This window comes from Cryphonectria parasitica (assembly GCF_011745365.1).
Source record: "Cryphonectria parasitica EP155 unplaced genomic scaffold M406scaffold_7, whole genome shotgun sequence".
Classification (NCBI taxonomy): Eukaryota; Fungi; Ascomycota; class Sordariomycetes; order Diaporthales; family Cryphonectriaceae; genus Cryphonectria; species Cryphonectria parasitica.
The window spans coordinates 3,017,582-3,039,157 of NW_024468915.1; the positions used below are offsets into that span (position 1 = coordinate 3,017,582).

The 21,576-nt window shown below is 46.7% G+C and overlaps 5 protein-coding genes across 5 annotated transcripts; 3 read left to right on the top strand and 2 right to left on the bottom strand.

The window, feature by feature from the left end:
- Positions 1-9,535: 9,535 nt before the first annotated feature.
- On the top strand, positions 9,536-11,161 carry M406DRAFT_341982 (general substrate transporter; the record flags this gene model as incomplete). Its single annotated transcript, XM_040921724.1, has 2 exons — positions 9,536-9,628; positions 9,725-11,161. The coding sequence occupies 2 exons, from the start codon at positions 9,536-9,538 to the stop codon at positions 11,159-11,161; spliced, it is 1,530 nt and encodes a 509-aa protein (XP_040773842.1).
- A 45-nt stretch (positions 11,162-11,206) lies between these two features.
- M406DRAFT_294633 (uncharacterized protein) lies at positions 11,207-12,309 on the bottom strand (the record flags this gene model as incomplete). The annotated part of the gene is made up of 2 exons (XM_040919149.1): positions 11,207-12,063; positions 12,190-12,309. 2 exons carry the CDS (start codon positions 12,307-12,309, stop codon positions 11,338-11,340), a joined length of 846 nt encoding a protein of 281 aa, XP_040773843.1. The 3' UTR covers positions 11,207-11,337.
- Positions 12,310-12,921: 612 nt separating this feature from the next.
- M406DRAFT_294634 (Actin/actin-like protein) lies at positions 12,922-14,678 on the top strand. The gene is made up of 3 exons (XM_040919150.1): positions 12,922-13,004; positions 13,141-13,566; positions 13,717-14,678. Exons 1-3 carry the CDS (start codon positions 12,983-12,985, stop codon positions 14,445-14,447), a joined length of 1,179 nt encoding a protein of 392 aa, XP_040773844.1. The 5' UTR covers positions 12,922-12,982; the 3' UTR covers positions 14,448-14,678.
- Positions 14,679-15,743: 1,065 nt separating this feature from the next.
- Positions 15,744-18,795, top strand: M406DRAFT_264558 (kinase-like protein; the record flags this gene model as incomplete). The annotated part of the gene is made up of 2 exons (XM_040917669.1): positions 15,744-15,852; positions 17,447-18,795. The coding sequence occupies 2 exons, from the start codon at positions 15,744-15,746 to the stop codon at positions 18,793-18,795; spliced, it is 1,458 nt and encodes a 485-aa protein (XP_040773845.1).
- Positions 18,796-19,978: 1,183 nt separating this feature from the next.
- On the bottom strand, positions 19,979-20,768 carry M406DRAFT_341986 (ARF/SAR superfamily; the record flags this gene model as incomplete). Its single annotated transcript, XM_040921725.1, has 3 exons — positions 19,979-20,142; positions 20,268-20,414; positions 20,519-20,768. 3 exons carry the CDS (start codon positions 20,766-20,768, stop codon positions 19,979-19,981), a joined length of 561 nt encoding a protein of 186 aa, XP_040773846.1.
- Positions 20,769-21,576: the final 808 nt, after the last annotated feature.

Sequence of the window (21,576 nt, forward strand, 5' to 3'; positions counted from 1 at the left end):
TCAGGCCTCTCAAGGCTTCTCAAGATCTCTCAGTGCCTCAGGTTTCTCAAGGCCTCTCAAGATCTCTCAGTGCCTCAGGCTTCTCAAGGCTTCTCAAGATCTCTCAGTGCTTCAGGCCTCTCAAGGCCTCTCAAGGTCTCTCAGTGCCTCAGGCCTCTCAAGGCCTCTCAAGGTCTCTCAGTGCTTCAGGCCTCTAGGCCACTCAAGGTCTCTCAGTGCCTCAGGCCTCTCAAGGCTTCTCAAGATCTCTCAGTGCCTCAGGTTCCTCAAGGCCTCTCAAGGTCTCTCAGTGCCTCAGGCCTCTAGGCCACTCAAGGTTTCTCAAGATCTCTCAGTGCCTCAGGCCTCTCAAGGCCTCTCAAGATCTCTCAGTGCCTCAGGCTTCTCAAGGCTTCTCAAGGCCTCTCAACCATCTCCCTCCTTCTCTTCTGGCTTCGTCCCCGAAGCCTGTGAAAAAAAAAATCTCTTTTTAATCACATTCCAGACGTAAGTCTTCCGAGTGCAATACCCGCGCCATATACGCTGCTCAGTCGCTGCTCCCTCAGCGCTTTATCCAGGCACTCTTCAGAACTTAAAGCTGTTTGATGTAGGTTGCAAGCCTTCCACCAGGGACTTGGTTTGCAGCCAAGGAGCCCAGCATCCAGGACAGCGTCCCTGCAGCTATAACGGATAATTACAGCTTTCCGTCTTGAGAGTTGCTCTCTAGCAACTCTGAAGCCGTTGCCACGCTTCGCTCCACCGCTAGGCGCAGAAGGGTAATTAGTTCGCAACCTAATACCCAAGCAACTTCAGTTGCCAAGCGGACACTCCGCTTCAGCTCTGCGCTCTTGCTCAAATAGCGAAGAGCATACTCTCGAAAACAGAAGATACTCAGATCTACTGCTTGCTCACTCTGCTCTCTCGCTCGAATAGCGAAGAACACACTCTCGAAAACAGAAGATACTCAGATCTACTGCTTGCTCACTCTGCTCTCTCGCTCGAATAGCGAAGAACACACTCTCGAAAACAGAAGATACTCAGATCTACTGCTTGCTCACTCTGCCCTCTCGCTCGAATAGCGAAGAACACACTCTCGAAAACAGAAGATACTCAGATCTACTGCTTGCTCATTCTGCTCTCTCGCTCGAATAGCGAAGAACACACTTTGTTCTAGCTTAGCAACTCGAATGCTCTGAATCTCTTCTGAGCGCTTCTCGCACGCTGCTTGCATACTGCTTGCTCGCTGTTTGCTCTAGCTTAGCAACTCGAATGCTCTGAATCTCTTCTGAACGCTTCTTGCACGCTGCTTGCACACTGCTTGCTCGCTGTTTGCTCTAGCTTAGCGACTCGAATGCTCTGAATCTCTTCTGAACGCTTCTCGCATGCTGCTTGCATACTGCTTGCTCGCTGTTTGCTCTAGCTTAGCGACTCGAATGCTCTGAATCTCTTCTGAACGCTTCTCGCACGCTGCTTGCATACTGCTTGCTCGCTGTTTGCTCTAGCTTAGCGACTCGAATGCTCTGAATCTCTTCTGAACGCTTCTCGCACGCTGCTTGCATACTGCTTGCTCGCTGTTTGCTCTAGCTTAGCGACTCGAATGCTCTGAATCTCTTCTGAACGCTTCTCGCACGCTGCTTGCATACTGCTTGCTCGCTGTTTGCTCTAGCTTAGCGACTCGAATGCTCTGAATCTCTTCTGAACGCTTCTCGCACGCTGCTTGCATACTGCTTGCTCGCTGTTTGCTCTAGCTTAGCGACTCGAATGCTCTGAATCTCTTCTGAACGCTTCTCGCATGCTGCTTGCATACTGCTTGCTCGCTGTTTGCTCTAGCTTAGCGACTCGAATGCTCTGAATCTCTTCTGAACGCTTCTCGCACGCTGCTTGCATACTGCTTGCTCGCTGTTTGCTCTAGCTTAGCGACTCGAATGCTCTGAATCTCTTCTGAACGCTTCTCGCACGCTGCTTGCATACTGCTTGCTCGCTGTTTGCTCTAGCTTAGCGACTCGAATGCTCTGAATCTCTTCTGAACGCTTCTCGCACGCTGCTTGCATACTGCTTGCTCGCTGTTTGCTCTAGCTTAGCGACTCGAATGCTCTGAATCTCTTCTGAACGCTTCTCGCACGCTGCTTGCATACTGCTTGCTCAACACTGCTTGCTCGCTGTATTCAAGGCTCGAAAGCTCGAAAATCGAAGGCTCGAAAGTCAAAGGCTCGAAGGTTCGAAAAGGATAGTGGTCTGATCGTTTGCTCTGCTCCTGCTCAGTGTTAGCGCTGCTCCTAGGGAAAAAAAAAGATAGAAAGCCTCGCCGGATTGCCTCCTTTAAAAGGGCCAGGCCTCAAACTGTCAGGTGGAAAGGTTGCAAAGGCAATGTGGCGAGGTCTTTCTCTCTTTCAGGGGCATACAACCAGAATAACATTGAGGCCTAAGGAGCTAAGTTCTGCTCAGCAGTGCTGACGTGGCTAGAAAGCCGCTTTATAGCCGCATATTGCTTAGTCATCCGTAATCCAGCTGGCTTAGCTGGCCCTGAGCCTTGCTGGCACAATCGGCCCTGACACTAGCTGGAAATCTTTAGATCTAGCTTCCTCCCTTTTTAAACTTTTTCATCTATTATTTATACAAATAATTATTAATGTAGATAGCTTAATTAGAGAATATTGCAAAGTTCTCTAGCTAATTCTGCTTAGAGATTTTATCTTTAATATTATTCTTGAATCTCTTATAATAGTACTTTATAAGATTCTTATCTTCTTATAAAAGTTGCGCTAAGAATTGCTTGAATCTAATTATATAAGCAGAAGCTGATTTAGTTTGCTTGAGATTCATAAGCTGCTAAGCTATAGTATGTTCTTTATTGGAATTATCAAAAATTTCCTTAAAAGCTTTCTCAAAGCTTTCAAAAGAATTAAACATATTCTTAATACTCTGAATATACACATTGGGATTATTCTGATGCTTTAAGTGGTTATATAGAGAAAGCTTGTATTAAATAAAAGTATTCTTTTCGAAATAAGTTTCTATAAGAATAACTTTCTCAGATTTCTTAGTAAACTAAGTCTTATAATACAGGAAATATATTCTGCAGTGAATAAGGAATTTATGCAGTATCTTTTGATTGCTATTATATATAGCAAGCTTATTCATCTTATATGCTTTTCCAGCGCTACTAGTAATTGCAGAGATAAACTGCGCCTGCTGAGCTTATTAAGCTAGCTAAGCTTGTTAGTTAGCAATAGTAGTGCTCTGAGCTTGCTATTGTTTGCATAGATTCTGAATATGCTGAATAAGCTAGTATATCTGATTAACTAGTTCTTTCTGAGTGAAGATGTATAAGAACGAAGAGATTTCTGAAAAAGCTATTGTATTCTATATTACTCAAAAGGTAATACTGAACCATTCTTGAACAAGAGTTATCAAAATGTAATAAGCACTGCAGTAATTCGAAGATTTCCAAGTATATGAGAGATTTATACTAATAAGAGTAGTATTGAAATACTAAATCCTTGAATACAAAACTATACAAGTTTCAATAAGCAATGCAAGTATTTACTGCTTTTAGAGCTATTAAAGTAAAGAGTAATCTGATACTTAGATTGATAATTAAAGAGCTATATACAAGATCTATCTAATGAGAATGAATATATTCTTATATATTCAGCTCTTTAGTTCTGTTGGTAGTGTTGGTTGTTGGATTCCTTGGATCATCTGAGTGATTCAACTGATCTGAATTACCATGGATCAGCTACTGATTCATCCTGATCCTGTAACCCTAACCCTTGCTTATGTAAGCCTTAGTTCTTGAGATATTTGAATTCTTTCCTATCTTTCCGAACAGCTGTTCCGGGTGTCCTAGCTGGTGACCTGCATGTTGGATGAGTTATAACATTAAGCTAGAATGCATTAAGCTATAAAAAAATAAGATAGAAGCTATTAGGAATTAGCTAGTTCTCAGGAATATCAAAAATATTAAATCTTTTCTTAAATATATCAATTTCTATAAACAATTCATTAAGAACTACAGCTGAATTGCATATCTTCTTACAAATCTTATCAAAAAGAAGCAGCTCTTCAAGTAAATCTCCAAGGCATAAGAAGCTTTCAATGAGATTATTAAGTATATTATTTTAAAATCAATTCTGTATAAAGCAGATCTCTATAAATCCTTTGAAGTTGAAACTAATATATTAAAATATACACTTGAAGAATAATTTAGCTAGCAAGATAATTAAGAGCATTTAAGAATTGTAAGCAACTTTTCAAAGAAGTTGAATAGCTCGGAAATCAACTATAGAATCCCTAATCAGAAATTTATAGCAATAGTAAAAGCTTTCAAGAAATAATAATACTATCTTATTAATATATAATATCTAATTATAGTTTACTTAGATTATAAGAATCTAACTATATTCATAATAATTAAGATTTTGAATAAATAATAAGTTAGATAAGCAGAATTTCTCTTATAGTTCAATTTCAAGATTATATACTATAAAAGCTCGGAGAACGAATAAGCAGATGCTCTTAGCAGAAGATTAGACTATTAAAATGCAAACTCTTCGAATATATAGAACATCTTTGCTTAAGATAAATCAGGAAATCTCGTTAATACATACAGAGAACTGAATACTGCTCTCAGAATAGAACTTTTGAAAAAGAATCTAGAATCAATAATTCCAAATGAATAAAATAATTATATTAAAAATGTATATAGTATACTAGCATATAAATATCAAAGAATTAGAGTAATTTATAAATATATTAGAAGATATTAGAATTTATTAAGCTTTAGAAAAAGAATTGAAAATATTCTATAATAATGTAATAACTGCAAAAAGAATAAAGTAGAAAAATATAAGCTTTATAAACTACTGCACTTCTTATTAGTATTTATAATTATTTAGCAATTCATTAATCTAAATTTTATTATTAAGCTATTTTTCTTATAAGAATTCTTAACTAAGATATAATATAATAACATTCTAGTAGTAGTTTGCAGATTAAGCAAGTATACTTATTTTCTCTTTTATAAGAAAAGCAGTATAATAAAGAAACTTGCATATACATTTTTCAGAATAATTATTACTAATTATAGCATACTAGAGAAAGTAATCTCTAATAAAGATAGAAAATTTAATTCGAAGTTTTGAATTTTGCTTATAAAATAATTCAGAATATATTACAGAATATTTATAATATTTTATTCATAAATAAATAAATAAATAAAAAGAATGAATCAAGTTATTAAATAATATCTACAATATTATATTAATTAGAAACAGAACAACTAAGTTAATCTATTGCTTCTTATATAATTTGCTTATAATAATACAGATATAAGTATAATAAAGAAGTTATTATTCTTTATATTCTATAAATATAATCTAATAGCTTACTACGAAGCACTGCTGGAAGCAGATATAAAAGCTGCAGATAAAAGAATTAAGAAGATTAAGAAAGTTCAGAAGAAACTTTAATCAGAATTACAATTCATTCAAGAACGAATAATGCAGTATGCAAATTCCAAAAGAATTAAGAAATCAATCCTACAAAAGGAAGATAAGATCTACTTACTTTGAAAAAATATCAAAACAACTAGATCTAGCAATAAGCTTAACTATAAGAAGTTAGAACTATTCAAAATCTTGTAATAGATTTCTCTGATTAATTACAAATTAGTATTATCTTATAAAATGAGAATATATTCAGTTTTTCACATCTTACTACTAAAACTAGCAATACAGGAAATACTAGCAAACAATATAGCAGAAGTAGAAAATAATGAATCAGAGTATAAGATAGAAAAGATTCTTAAGTATAGAGATATGAATAGTATAAGGAAATATTTTATCAAATGAAAAAGCTATTTAGTGAACCAGAACTAGGGCGCTGTTGCTCTCGAAAGAAAAAGGGACAAACAGCTGCTGAAGCAATGGGCAAGGGCTCATGCAACCCAAGCGTGCCTGTACAGATGAGAACAGCAAACTAAGGCTACACGGGCGCAAGAACAGAATGAAAAACCTGTCTTAGACCTGTCCAAAGGGTTCAAAATTGAAAAGAAGAGAAAGGGATGCTTTTTTTTTTTTTTGCTTATAGCTAAAGAATTTGAAAAGTGAGTGGTATCCTTTATATGTATGAGGACTCTTAACCCACTGTACTCCATGTCCCACGGACTACCACCCTGGCTATCACAACATTAGCAAGCGAAAACTCATGAGAATTACAGAAGAATATTAAAAATGCTTAGAAAAAGATAGCTAAATATTGGAAAAGGAAAGCTAGCATCTAAGATAATCGCTCTATCCCGAACTAAGATTTAGAAGCCTTAGAGACTTCACTTTCCAGAAAATCCAATCAATCCATCACTGCATTCCCTACATCTATAGAATTCCAGTCAAAATCTCCAAAGAAAGAACTCCTAGAAGCAATAACGAGCTCTGCAGAAACCATAGCCTACATCTCAGCAGCTATACGCTTGCACTCCTTCTTCTCCAGACTTTCATTTACCAGCTTTATTCCCTTCTTCTGAAGAAAGTATTGCTGCTTCTTTAGCTATAACAAACAAGCTAGCAATTCGTTTATATAAGCTTGAAATTCCAATAACTACTCCTTCTTCTCAAACTTATACTCATTAATACAGATTAATTTATCAATAATCCGAAATACTAAGAGAAAAAGTCTTAATTAATAAAGAAAAACATTTAGAAGGAAATACTAATAAAAAGAAATAAGTATATAATCTGCATTGCAGGAATAATTCTGCTTAGTATATTGCAAATAACTCTTTATTCTATCTATCATCTTATATAATACTTCTTCTTCCAAATATAAAGAATATAGCATTATCTTATATTCATTGGATTCAATATAACCAAAACATTCCTAACGAGCAAAGCTTTTCTTAAAAAGAATAGAGAAAGAAGATTTACTAATATAAGAATTTAAGATTCTATTCAACATTTCGATTAGAAAAGCATAATCACGCATACAGAGAACTTGCCAGATATTTACAGAAGATTGTTGAGAATAATAACTAATAAGAGAGAGATAATATTATAACTCATCCAACATGCAGATTATGAAAACAGATCATAAGCAAACAAGAACTAGATATTATAACTCAATATCAGATAACCTACAAGGATTATATAATCCAGGGTTAGAATTATAAGCCAACCAATCAGAAGAGCTTATCTGTGCTTACTGAGCTTCAGTAAGCACTACTGGGCAGCAGTAAGCCTCAGTAAGCACCACTGAGCAGCAGTAAGCTTCAGTGAGCATCAGCAAGCCATACTGAAGAGCTGAATATATAACTACACGTTTATTACTATTAGACAGATTATCATACATAGCTCTTCAGTTATCAATCTAAGTATTCAGTCTTCTATACTGAGTAGCTCCAAAAGCAGTGAATACTTGCATTGCTTATTAAGACTTGTACAGTTTCGTATTCAAAGTCTTAACACTTCAACACCGCTCTTATTAGCATAAACCTTCTCATATACTTAGGAATCTTCGGATTGCTGCAGTGCTCATTACAAGCATTCTTTTCAAAATGAATTTCTATTAGAATAACTTTCTCAGATTCTATAATAAACTGGATTGTATAGTACAAAAAGTATGCTCTACAATGAATAAGGAATTCATATAGTATCTTCTGATTATTATTATATATAGCAGATTTATTCATCTTATATGCTTTTTCAGCGCTACTAATAGTTGCAGAAATAAACTGCATCTGCTAAGCTTATTAAGCTAGCTAAGCTTATTAATTAGCAATGATAGCGCTCTAAGCTTATTATTATTTATACAGATTCTGAATATATTAGATAAGCTAATATATCTAATTAATCAGTTCTTTCTAAGTAGAAGCATATAAGAATAAAGAGATTTCTAAAAAAGCTATTATATTCTGTATTATTCAAGAGAATAATACTGAATCATTCTTGAATAAGAGTTATTAAAATGTAATAAGTATTGCAGCAATCCGAAGATTTCAAAGTATATAAAGAGGGTTTATGCTAATAAAAGCAGTATCAAAGTGCTAAATCCTTGAATACGAAACCGTACAAGTCTTAGTAAGCAATGCAAATATTCACTGCTTTTAAAGCTATTAGAGTAGAGAGTAATCTGATACTTAGATTAACAACTGAAAAGCTATATACTGAATCCATCTAATGGTAATGACCGTGTTCTTATATATTCAGCTCTTTAGTATGGATCACTGTCTGGCAGCGCCCCGCGGATCACTGCGGTGATCCGGGTGAGCCTAGTGAGCTGTGCTCCTGGTGCTCCTAGTGATCCATCCCTGTCTTCTTCCTAGGTTATGTAATCAATGCTTTGTCAGAACGTTGGGTTCTTGACACCTGGTTCTTGTTACTCGTGATCTGTTTTGTGACCTGCATGTTGGATGAGTCATAACAATAATATATTATTATATTAAAAGTTAATAATTAGAAGTAATTAAAAGTAATTAGAAATAGTTAAAAATAATTAAAAGTAATTATTAATAAATAAGAATTAAAAAATAAAATATATAAAAATACGTTTATTATTATTAAATAAGTTATTAAAATATAACTTTTTAATTATTAATTTAAATATTTATTTATTATATATTTAAATAGCTTTAAAAGAAAATAATAATATTTATATAAATTATTTAATTATATTTTCGTATTTATTTAATTATTACTTTAATATCGCTTTTATTAATATAAACTTTTTATATATTTTAAAATTTTCAAATATTATAATATATTATTATATTATATTTAATAAATTAATTATTATAATAATTTTAATATTAAATTAATTATTATTATATATTAAATAAATTAATTTTTTAATAAAATTATAAGCTATTTTTATTTATTTATATATTTAATAACTTTTTTATAAAATTTAGAATATATATTACTAAAAAATTAAAAAATAAAAGTATTTATAAATTAGATTATTTAATTAAATAAATATTTTATAAACTTAGTTAAGAATACTTATTTATATAAGAAGATAAGTTTAAAATATATATTTATTTAAGCTATGAATTTTTTCTATACTTATTATGCATTGATAGGGTAGTGAGCAGGTTGGATGCTGAGCTTATAGGAATGATACAAGACGCAGTTGCAACAGAGCACTAACAGCTCACTAGGTACTGTCTAGTGTGGCACCTTAACTCCGACCTTGCACTCGGTGACGACACGCACTTGTTGCACTCTCTCCTTCATCTTTCTTGTTGGCTCAACTTCTAACCTGGCTAACCATTTGCTTCTCGTCCTCCACACTCACCCTCCGCCAAAAACGAAAACAAAAACAAGGCCGGCGTACATGCATCTGTATGCTGTGGGGTCGAAGAATTATATTTAGACCATTGCGTCTCCTTCGCAACCTATCATAATTAATCCGGCTCGCTACCTCGTCTTCACTTAGTTGAAGTCCCCGTCCAAGGGATTCAGAACCTCCGCTGGTCAGAAGTTCGACACCCCCTCTTCTGTGCTCCGCGCCTTGTTGCGCAGTATCCTTCATCGTCCAATCTCTAAAAGAAGCCCTGGCCGCCATGCCCATCCTGGGCGCCCGCGATGTGTCGCCTTTCCTGGTCCTGCTTGTTTTCGTAGCTACCCTTGGCCCTTTCCAATTCGGCTATCACTTGGTATGGCCCTCCCCGTGCCTGTTTTCTATGACCGCCTCTCCACATCCTTTCTGTGACTCTGCTGAACGATACCCCTTCCGTCTGCTGCCTCTCTAGTCCGAGCTGAACGCCCCGCAACATGCCATCACCTGCGAGAATGACGACCTCCCCACCGTCACCAGCGCTCTAGCCCGTATCACCGCCAAACTCTCGTCCACCACAGGCTCCGTCGATGGCTGCAAGGGCATACCCATGGAGGAGGCTGCTTTCGCAGCCGTCTCCTCTGTCTTCACCATCGGCGGCCTCATCGGCGCCCTAGCCGCTGGGCCCGTCACCTCCAAGAAGGGCCGGTGGCTGTCCATACAGATAACAGCTGTTACCTTCATCCTCGGTGCCGCAGTAGAGGCCCTGGCGCCCGCTGCATGGGTTCTTGGGCTTGGTCGCTTTGTGTCTGGCCTCGGGTCCGGCGCCAGCACCGTCATCGTGCCGCTCTACATCTCCGAGGTCGCACCACCCGCCGAGAGGGGCTTCTTTGGCGCCTTCACACAGATCAGCTGCAACACTGGCATTCTAACCGCGCAGGCACTGGGCTACTTCCTGAGCCATGGCGCTGCTTGGCGCTGGATCCTGGGAATCAGCGGCATCATCGCTGCTGGCCAGGTGGTGCTGACCTTCTTGATACCCGAGAGCCCCGCCTGGCTAGCTACTGTCAAGGGGGACGCGCCGGCTGGCCGCAGAGTCCTACAGCGAATCCGTGGGCCGCGGGTTAACATCGACGACGAGGTAGCCCTCTGGGGCTCCGGCGCTGTCAAGGCCTCCGTGGATGCCAGTGAGGAGCAGGGGCTGCTGGCTCCGCCTGCGGTGGCGGCGGTCGAGAGAGAAGAGGAGGCCCGGCACATTGGGGTCATGGAGGCGCTGAGGGATCCCCTCTACCGACCGGCTATGATCGTGGTCATGGGGGTCATGTTCGCCCAGCAGCTGTGCGGCATCAACTCGATAGTGATGTACTCGGTGGCGCTCCTCAATGGCCTGCTGCCCCTGAGCTCTATCGTCCTGACCATTCTTGTCTCCGCCGTCAATCTTGTCATGACTGCGGCATGCTCGCCTCTCCCAGACAAGTGGGGCCGCAAGACGTGCCTCCTGGTGTCCATCATCGGCCAGGGGTGCTCGTCCCTGGTGCTGGCCATCTCAATCATGACGGGGTTTAAAATCATCTCGGCTCTGGCTGTCGCCTTCTTTGTCGGGTTCTTCGCCGTCGGGCTGGGCCCTGTGCCGTTCATCCTCGCATCGGAGCTGGTGGGCCAGGAGGCCGTTGGCGCGACGCAATCCTGGTGTCTGGCTACTAACTACACGGCTACCTACCTTGTGGCGCAGTTCTTCCCCATCGTCAACACGGCTTTGAACAACTGGCTGGGCGGACGTGGTGGGTGGGTCTATTTTATCTTCGCAGCCTTTGCAGCGATGTTTTCCCTCTTCATCTGGAGCAGGGTGCCCGAGACCAAGGGCAAGAGAGATGCGGATGAGGTCTGGGGGCGTACAAGACGGTTGGACTGAGCAGCTCTGGCCGCTCCGAGAATTGCCTGACGGACGGGGACCAATGACCTATGTATGTATATAACCTTGTACCCTACCAACATGCCAACCACAACGAAAATCGACACCTGACATCCTTCGATAAGATGGAGAAAGGCAACATCCCGATGAAGTGGTGATCCAAAGGACCAGAGAGTCTATGCTTGAAGAGGCAAGAACATGCGCCGCATTTTGACCATGTTCCCAAGAACCTCCACCCCAGCGCGCACCCCGTCAAGAACATAGACATTCTTTGCCTGGTGCTCGCCGTATTCGGCCTTGATGGCAGATCGGATGATGTCCTCTAAGCCAGCCATGCCGGCACACCCCATGATGACACAATCTACCCCACCATCCTGCAGAAGGCGCTTGGTAGCTTGTGTGAGCTTGTCCATGACTGTCTCCGGCGACACATCTCCGTGGAAGTCGCCAGCGTTCAGACCCGTGGTGAAAACCCCCCGGAACCATCTGTTGACATTTGCTTTTTGGTCGCCAAGGAACTCACGCACAGCCGAAGCGAGATGGTCCTCCCAGAACTGACCAGTAGTGACGATGCCCCAACCGCCGCCCCAACCGCCGCCCCAACCGCCGCCCCCACTGCTATCCCTAGGACTTGTCCTCCTCAACAGCGGGAGGGCCGCGACTATGCTCGCCTCAAAGATGCCCGTCACAGCGATGCTTGGATAGTGACCTGCTATCCTGCTCACCAGGGGATGGGAGCTGTAGCAGGCAATCAGAACGCCGTGGTAGTTCCTCTCTAGCACATGCGTATCGCGCATGTGTTTCCACACTGCCTGGGCGCTCGTCTCAATGTCGTCTGCGTTATTGATGCTGGCGGGGCTACCACTGTCCAGAGGCGCAGTGTACATGGTGATGTTCAGAGACTAACTCATCGTAGAGATGCCATCAGCCCATGCTTGCTTGCCTTATCACGAGTGTACTGAGAAAGAGTAGTGATGTGTGGTGTATCTTGATGGCCCTTTCTTAGAGAGGCTGAATGTATATCGTACATGTGGTAGATTCATGCTGGCAATGGCCTGTTCCATGCCATGGGTCATGTCCTCGGATGTGTTTGGGTTCACGACCAACAAGCGTAGAGCGCCGTCATCTTTCTCTGGTAGAGGAGTCATTATTTTCTCGAACTGACAAGTCGTGCGTGCCCTGGTCTATTCGAGTTGGCGGCTGATTGATTGACATTCGCAGGAATTCTTGCATAGTAAATTAACTGTTAGAAGACGAGGCTTGATATGTGGGGCAACGCTTTTAACAAGCTACTGTGTGCTGGAGGAGAGCCAAAGGTCGGGTGGGTGCGTGTGTACTAATAAGCAGGGGAGAAGGTACCGCTACGTAGCGTCTGCCCCAGGCGCGCACCTACTTTAAACCCCCTTGAAGGGCCCCCCCCTCTCCCCGCCGAACTACAGCTGTAAACCCCCCTACCAGCGGCATAGTACGCGGTACAGTACACACAGAGGAGTCTCTTGCACACTGTGGTACTGTACTGCGCACCGTACCAGTGCCGCAGGGTACGATCACCCCTGCAGTACCTCAGTACCTCCGTGCACGCGCATTGGGAACCCTGCCACTGTAGGTCGACCTTACCGTCATCAGGGCTGCCAACAACCACCACCACCGCCTACCACTCTCGAGCTGTCCGTCACCGCACTGCGAGAGCTCTCTCAACGCCGCCCATCTTTGCTCGACCAGCTGCGCTTCACTTTGCCGTACCGATTATTTCTCGGGCAGCTAGCTCTTCACGAACTCCTCAATCCAGCTCCTGGACAGACCTGTCGCCCGTCAGTCAACATGGCGAACCCGCCTCCTATCGGTAATGCCACCGCCCCTCCCACTGTCTCTGCCTCAGGGTGAGAGAGCAACATCACAACTTCACACCAGCCCTCCCATCTCCTGCTTGTTGGCTGCCGCCGAGACTGACTCGTTTCCTACCCTCGCTCTCTATCTAGTCCTCGATGGCGGTACCGGCTTCCTCAAGGTCGGTTACGCGGCCCAAAACTTTCCCGAGTTTCAGTATCCTTCCATCGTTGGCCGGCCTATCCTGCGTACCGAGGAGAAGGGTGCTGGCGACAGCGACCTGGTCATCAAGGACATCATGTGTGGTGACGAGGCCGCTGCTGCCCGCACCATGCTGCAGATCAGCTATCCCATGGAGAACGGCATCGTCAAGAAGTGGGATGACATGCAGCACCTCTGGGACTATACCTTCTTCGAGAAGATGAAGGTCGATCCCACCGGCCGCAAGATCCTCCTGACTGAACCCCCCATGAACCCGCTCAGGAACCGTGAGCAGATGTGCGAGGTCATGTTCGACCGCTACGGATTTGGCGGTGTCTACGTTGCCATCCAGGCCGTCCTGGCCCTCTACGCACAAGGTACGCCCCACCTCTTCGCACACCTCCCTCCTTGCTCCTCCTTGCACCCTGACGACCAAAAGCCCCCCTGTGATGCCATTGATTGTTATGGCTACGGGTGGCGATGGGAATGCTTATCACTGACACCTCCTCTTGTCGCTTGACGATTAGGTCTCAGCTCTGGTGTCGTTGTCGACTCGGGTGACGGCGTCACTCATATCGTCCCTGTCTACGAGTCCGTTGTCCTCAACCATCTTACCCGCCGCCTCGACGTGGCGGGCCGCGACGTCACCCGCAACCTGATCGCCCTGCTACTGCGCAGGGGTTACGCCCTCAACCGAACTGCCGATTTCGAGACGGTGCGCCAGATTAAGGAGAAGCTGTGTTACGTGAGCTACGACCTGGAGCTCGACAAGCGCCTGAGCGAGGACACGACGGTACTGGTGGAGAGCTATACCCTGCCAGACGGGCGGGTTATCCGCGTCGGAAGCGAGAGGTTCGAGGCGCCCGAATGTCTCTTCCAGCCGCACCTGGTGGACTGCGAGCAGCCGGGCATCGCCGAGTTTTTGTTCAACACGATCCAGGCTGCTGACGTGGATGTGCGCTCGTCCTTGTTCAAAGCCATCGTCCTTTCGGGCGGAAGCAGCATGTACCCGGGCCTGCCGTCACGGCTGGAGAAGGAGCTGAAGCAGCTGTGGCTGACGCGGGTGCTGGAGGGTAACCCGGAGCGCCTGAGCAAGTTCAAGGTCAGGATAGAAGATCCGCCGAGACGGCGCCACATGGTGTTCCTGGGAGGTGCGGTGCTGGCCAACATCATGGCGGACAAGGAGAGCATGTGGATCACGAAGCAGGAGTGGGAAGAGCAAGGCCCCAGGGTGCTCGAGAAGCTGGGACCGAGGTAGTAGCAGTAGTAGTAGAAGCAGCAGCAGCAGCAGTAGTGGCGGGAATCCGAGGAGCAGGACCGTGGGAGACGGACGAGAAGGACTCGCTGGGGAGGACGCCGAGACGGGTCTTTTGCGGTCATTGTGTGGATTATCTCGCGGGCCTCCAAGAGAGAGAAGGGGAGGGAGAGAGGGAGAGAGCAGAGGAGACGAGAGACAAAAAAACGAGCAATCAAGAACTTGTTTCGATACAAAGTTTTCTCCTATCTTTACCCCCTTTTGGTGAGAGTTGAAAGCGCGCATGTGAAGGCAGTACCGTCGATGTCGATTGGCTTCTGAAATGCGGGCGATAGACCAGCTGGGGCAAGGGCTCTAACGACAAAACAGTAACAAATTTCGCCGACACGTGCAGATAAACTGTTAGTGCTTCAGCCGTAGCGCGCACCGGCCTTAGTGTGCCGAAACCGCGTGGGCAACAATCGTAGACGAATACAAACAACCAAACGACTACGACAGCTGCAACTACGATCTGCCACAAAGTACACATATTCATAGACGTTCATCATTGCCACGGCTCTACCAAGGCTGGTTTTTTCAATTGTCGTGAAACAGAAGAGGCAGCCCCATATCCCAACAAACTCGGCACCAAATCTCAGGCGACAACGCATCCATGAAACACTACCTTCTTGTCAACTGTACGATCCACCTGCCAACCTGTTGTCGTCACTCTGAGGCTCTGGGATCTGACTCGAGAGCATTAGTGCTCTGCCGGCAAGCTCAGCTTGTTCCCTTGAGGTGAAAGCTGTCTTCCTGCAGAGACCAGATGGGCCGTTGAATACTGGAACACCCGCACAGGAATAGCCGAGAAAGTCCAGATTCGAACCCTCGTTCTATCTGAGACAAAGAGAGACACCCGGAAAGCGATAAGCAAGCATCCTGTTGCGCTTTGAACGAAAAAGCAACCCCCAATATAACACCTGCATATCTGGCTGCTCTTGGCCCCAACAAAAGAAACGGGAACCAGGACAGGGCGCCGACCCGAGATCAAATATCCCACACTTACTTTGGCGTGCATATCCGAGGTGCTTATTGGGGTCGTTGTTGGCCCCGTCGGCATCCCAGGGGCGGCACAGAGATCAAGTTCAACCCACCTGATCGACACGTCGGCCCCTCCTCGAGGGCATTCACTTGAGGCGCCGTGACTCGTTTGCTGTCTGCTGGTTCGCGAAGGACAGGAGTGCGGCTGGCTGGGCTGCTTGTGGTCTTGGGACTGCGTCCACACACATCTCGTTTCCTGCGCAAGGTGGACTCGAGAGTATGACCACCAATCCATCATCTGTTGCTTCTCAAGGGTCGGGCAGAACGTTTCCACACCAGCATTCGGGCTCTGCCTCGAACAAGAGGAGCGTCCAGGCTGCCTTTGAAGGTAAGAAGAAGATGAACAATGAGCTCAACCAAAAGACCACCTCGATACACACAGATTTCTCCCTTTAATCCCTCCTCTTCATCGTCTCTTCTCCCCCCCCCCCCCTCTCTCTTTTACTCGAACAAATGTCGCGTGTGTTTGTGTGTTGCTACAACTCGAGCAAATCAATGTGTCTATTGAGGAACACTCCTCGTGTGACCATTATACCTCAGCAGACCGCTCTGTGCCGCTGCTCACCGGTCACTCTGACGGGATTGGATGACCTCTTTTCGCCCCTGCATTCATTCGTTCATACATACATACTCGCATGCAATACACACGCGCGCGCGCACACACACCCACACTCTATCTAATGTACAGGTGTTGATTTTCCTTATTTGATTGTGATTTATGATTCCCTTGACGTCTTCTGCAACCCTGTTCATCCACCTGTCCTGTGCCTTTCTGGCTCTACCCTCATGTATTGGTGAACCCACCCTGCTTTCTTGATCTTCTCGACTGTCGTCTTTTCGTCTTCTCTGTCCCTCTTCACCTCCAAAAGTTTGCTACTTTCATACTCAATTTTCCCTACCTGTGGCATCCCCTCATCGCACATGGGCCTTTATTGTCTCGCCTTTCGGGGAAACCGGCAACGGAGCCGATCTGCTTTGTGACCGACAGCCTCTGCTTTTGCGGAGTCCGGACCCCGTCGGATGTCAGCTGGCTGCCAGGAAGGAGAAAAAAATTCCCCGTTCAGAGACACAGCCCAAGCCTGCATGCATAAAACAGTTTTGTGTGTCTGCGTGTGCGTGTGCGCTGTGAGAGAGTGAGAGAGTGAGAGAGTGAGAGAGAGATTTCGGAATATCTGTTCTTCTTTCAATTTCTTCTTTTTTTAATTCTATTTTTGATGTAAACACCTCGGGGCAGGACACGCTGGCGGATGGTCCGGACCACGAGCTCCCGGACTGTTCCTTCCTCTCCTTCACCCCTCCTCCTTCCTTTCTCTCCGACTCGGTGCTCGATTTCCTCCTTGCCTTCTTCACCCTTCTTACTTCTGCTCTCGTCCCCCAACACCCCACCATCTACCCCACCAGCAACGGTGGAGGCGGTGGCATGATGAATTCGGCATCGGGTTCGAGACAGTACGGTCTGTCCCGACAGTCGTCGACCACCCATGCGGGTCAAGCAAGACCTGGTCTGTCGAGACAGGGGTCGTCCTTCTCATCATCATCATATCGTATGGCCAGCTGCCCGTCCTCTTTTGTTCCTATCCTTTCTTCTTCTTCCTCGTACCAATCATCATCATCATCATCATCATCATCATCATCATCATCATCATCATCATCATCATCATCATCATCATCATCATCATCATCATCCTTGCCTATCCATCACCTCATCTTGTTGCACGCCCTTGGTCCTCCCTACTGCCTTGTATGCGAGAGAGAGAGAGAGAGAGAGAGACAAGCACGTGGAGAGAAACACACGCAGAGAGAGACACAGAATGAAAGAGGCACAGGAAGAGAAAGTGAATCGACGAGAGAGAAGTTGGCTGGGGGAACGCAGACCACCGAAATTTCTTGTGTTTCTCGGCTGACATGAAAGCTACAAACAGATCCGACCGACCGCGGTGCCTTTGGCCCGGTTGGCTATCAGTCCAAGGTCCGGGTGATCGACCGGTACAAGGTCATCGGCTTCATTAGCTCTGGGACATATGGCCGCGTATACAAGGCGGTTGGCCGGCAGGGCCAGGCTGGGGAATTTGCCATCAAGAAATTCAAGCCGGATAAGGAGGGCGAGGTGGTGACCTATACGGGCATCTCGCAGTCGGCGGTGCGTGAGATGGCCCTTTGCAGCGAGCTGTCGCACGCCAGCGTCATCAAGCTACACGAGATCATCCTTGAGGACAAGTGCATCTTCATGGTCTTCGAATACGCCGAGCACGACCTGCTGCAGATCATCCACCACCACACCCAGCAGCCGCGCCACCCCGTCCCGCCCGCCACTATCAAGAGCATCATGTTTCAGCTCTTCAACGGCTGCCAGTACCTCCACTCCAACTGGGTCCTGCACCGCGACCTCAAGCCCGCCAACATCATGGTTACCTCCGCGGGCGAGGTCAAGATAGGCGATCTCGGCCTGGCCCGCATGTTCCAGAAGCCCCTGCACAGCCTGTACAGCGGCGACAAAGTTGTCGTCACCATCTGGTACCGCGCCCCCGAGCTGCTACTGGGCTCCCGCCACTACACCCCCGCCATCGACATGTGGGCCCTCGGATGTATCTTTGCCGAGCTGCTGAGCCTGCGGCCCATCTTTAAGGGCGAGGAGGCCAAGATGGACAGCAAAAAGACTGTGCCCTTCCAGCGGAACCAAATGCAGAAGATTGTCGACATCATGGGCCTGCCCACTAAGGAGAGATGGCCGCTCCTGGTGCATATGCCCGAGTACCAGGCTCTGCAGCAGCTGACGCCGCCAGTGCCACCCCATGGTGGCCACCACGGGCGTGGACAACATCACCACCACGGCGGCAGCAGCAGCCACCACCACCACCACCACTCCTCCAGCTCCTCTCCCTCCCATCAGCAGCAGCCATCCTCGAGCCACCTAGAGAAGTGGTACTACAGCATTCTCAACACGAGCACCGGTACATCCCAGCCCGCCCCCAACGGTGGGCCCACCTCGCTGGTTAGCCTGGGCCAGGAAGGGTATAAGCTGCTTGCGGGCCTGCTCGAGTACGACCCTGAGAAGAGGTTGACCGCAGCCCAGGCGCTGCAGCACCCCTTCTTCACCACGGGGCCCGACCGCCCCAGCACCAACTGTTTCGAGGGCCTAAAGATGGAGTATCCGCACCGCCGCGTTAGCCAGGACGACAACGACATCCGCACGAGCAGCCTGCCAGGCACAAAGAGGAGCGGCCTGCCCGATGACTCGCTTCGGCCGGGAAAGAGGGTCAAGGAAGGCTAGCGATTGTCCCACCCAAATTGTTCAAGTCCGTAGAACGACCTTGCAAGGCCGTAGATTTTTCTTCCAGTTCCTGTCCCCCCCACAGGATAAAGGGCGGAGAAAGGAGCCGAGTATGGACTTAGATCATGGGATTTATGCATCAAGATATAAAGCGTGGCGTTCATGGAAAATATTAAAGACGAGAAGTGTTGTACTTTGTGTAAATGATAAGAGGTACTGCATGCACGTATACAACATGTTCAAATTCATCTTCTCATCCTTTCCTTGAGGTTTCCCAATATATCAAGGTTGAAAGAACCGGCCTCCCCGAATGTCTGTCTCAAGAGCTCAACACAGCCCCCCCAGTGAAGATCCCACCCTCGGCTGTCTAGACAAGACAATCCGTCCGTGCGGGTGGGACTGATCTCACATCGCTTCCTTTGTGTCAACTCGCCTTGGCCAAACTTGCGACCTGTAACATGTAACAGGTTTGTGCGTCTTAGAGACTCCCTATGTGCTTCAGCTGGAACCTAAACCAGTCTACTTTTGGGGGGGGGGGGGGGGGGAACCCAGGTGCGAACAGGAGCACCGTCTCTTGATACTATAGGAACAAACGACATCACGACGGAGAGTAGGATTCAGCAGCATTGGAGCAACGGGATCTTGTCTGTTTAATAGGTCCTGAATTCTCGCTTTGGGTATCCCGCCAGAACAACAAAAAGAAACAAGAAAATATGGAAAATGGTAGAGAATTACATGAATGTACAGAAGGGAATTAATGGTTTATTTTGGGGAGGGGGGGTTGGGGGAAGGGATTGGATCGTCAAATGTAGGGCCATGATATAGGAAACCAGGAAGGACCCCCTCCTCCCCCCAAAAGGAAGGGCGAGAAAAAAGGACTTTCAACACAGGCCCTGTTGCTTGTGTGATGAAACGCCCGCTATCGCTCGCTGTGAGAGCTGGATGCCCTCATTGCATACAGCGAAGATTCAGCATCTACTTGCCAGAGTTGGGGCTATAATCGCTCCCCATCCTCCACTGGAGAGATCCCCGCATGCGCTCCCTCCTGGTACTGAGCACGGCTGGGTCCTCGAGCCCCGACCCAGCACGATATGTAGGTGACTGACAGTCATAACCAACTGACCAAATACAGCCAGCATGTCCTCACAGCAACTGTGAACCGCCTCACATGCTCCTAGAGCTCCTACTTCTTGGCCGGGGCAGCGGGGGTCTTGACGTTGTTGGACAACCAGGCAAGGCCCTCGAGCAGGCCTTCGCCGGTCGTTGCGCAGCTGGGCACGACGAACCATATCTTATCCTTCAGTTGATTGAGCTTGAGGGCCTCGGTCACCTCCTGTGGCTTCATGGCTGTGGGGGAACAAAAAGACCGAATTAGCACGTCAAATAGGCATGTATGTGTGTGTGTGTGTGTGTGTTCACGCCACAGGTGAACACTAGAGGAAGGAGGGCTGTTGTAAAAGAGGCAAACTAACCGTTGTCGAGATCCTGCTTGTTGGCAAAAACCAACAACAGGCTGTCCTTCATCTCCCTATCATTGATGATGCGGTGCAATTCCTGCCTGGCCTCTTCCATACGTGCGCGGTCGGACGAGTCAATGACGAAGATGAGACCCTGGGTGCCTATTGGATGCGAGCGACGAGTCGTCAAAGTCAGTCACCGGTTTCACGCACACAGAGCCCCGAGACCATGCCAATGGCACCAGGGGGAGGTGCACCGTCCTTACCGCTGAAGTAATGCCTCCACAGGGGCCGGATCTTGTCCTGGCCACCGACGTCCCAGACATTGAATTTGACGTTCTTGTAGGTGACAGTCTCGACGTTGAAGCCAACGGTGGGAATGGTCGTGACGTCCTGACCCAGCTTGAGCTTGTAGAGAATCGTGGTCTTGCCGGCAGCGTCGAGGCCGAGCATGAGCAGGCGCATCTCCTTTGATCCGAAGATCCTGCCCATCATCTTGGAAAGTTGGCCTCCCATTGTAGTGGCGGTCTGGTTTGTGGGGTCTGGAAAGTGTTGTTGTATGTGTGTGTGTATAGAGATTGGGCGGGGAGAAGGAAACGTGATCCTGGGACGTATTGAAGTCGAGCGACCGTTGCAGAGGTGGTGGTAGTGGTGGAGACCACGAGGTAAGAGGGCAGCGAGAGCAGCCTTGTTGGGTCGAGGTGAGAGGGCGAGTCAGGCCAGATTAGACTGTGTCAGTGCGCGTCAGGACGCAGCAGCCACGGCAGGGCAGCGTGTCGAGAGTCTGGGTTGGCAGGCGGCGAGGCGAAGGAGTGTACTGGCTACAACGCAGAAGCGCAGCAGCAGCAGCGAGTGGTTGCTTGACTGCTCAGAGATTCGGGTAAGGGCAACGCAACACAGCACGGCAAATATCGCAAGTATCGTGCGCGTCGGGCGGGGAGGTACTGGTACTCGTGGGCGTCGAGAGGTCGGCTTTGGTCGCTGAGAATTGGACAGATCCAATTAGTACTGTGTACGGTTGTGGGTGTGCGCGCTCGGTATTGAAGCAGGCTGTGTGGGCGTGAAGATGGACTGTGGTGCAGAGAAACGCGGTAGGGACCAGAGACGATGACCAGACCAGGTCAAAGACGTAGGCAGGTCCCCTTTGAGAGGCCACCAGGTCAGGCACCCAGCAGGGGGTATATGGCATATATTTCCTGCAGGGGTCTTTCGATTTTAAAAGAGATGGAGGTAGTTGCCAGGGGGGGGGGGCGGGTGGATAGAGAGGTGTGTGTGTGTGTGTGTGGACGGAAGAGGGCTGGGTTGAACTCGCTCGTGAAGATTG

Bases quoted from the DNA above. Each gene is read 5' to 3' on its own strand.
- M406DRAFT_294634 (XM_040919150.1), top strand. From the start codon at position 12,983: ATGGCGAACCCGCCTCCTATCG. The intron at 13,005-13,140 runs GTAATGCCACCG...CTCTCTATCTAG, and splicing joins GGCGAACCCGCCTCCTATCG to TCCTCGATGGCGGTACCGGC. The intron at 13,567-13,716 runs GTACGCCCCACC...CTTGACGATTAG, and splicing joins CCTGGCCCTCTACGCACAAG to GTCTCAGCTCTGGTGTCGTT.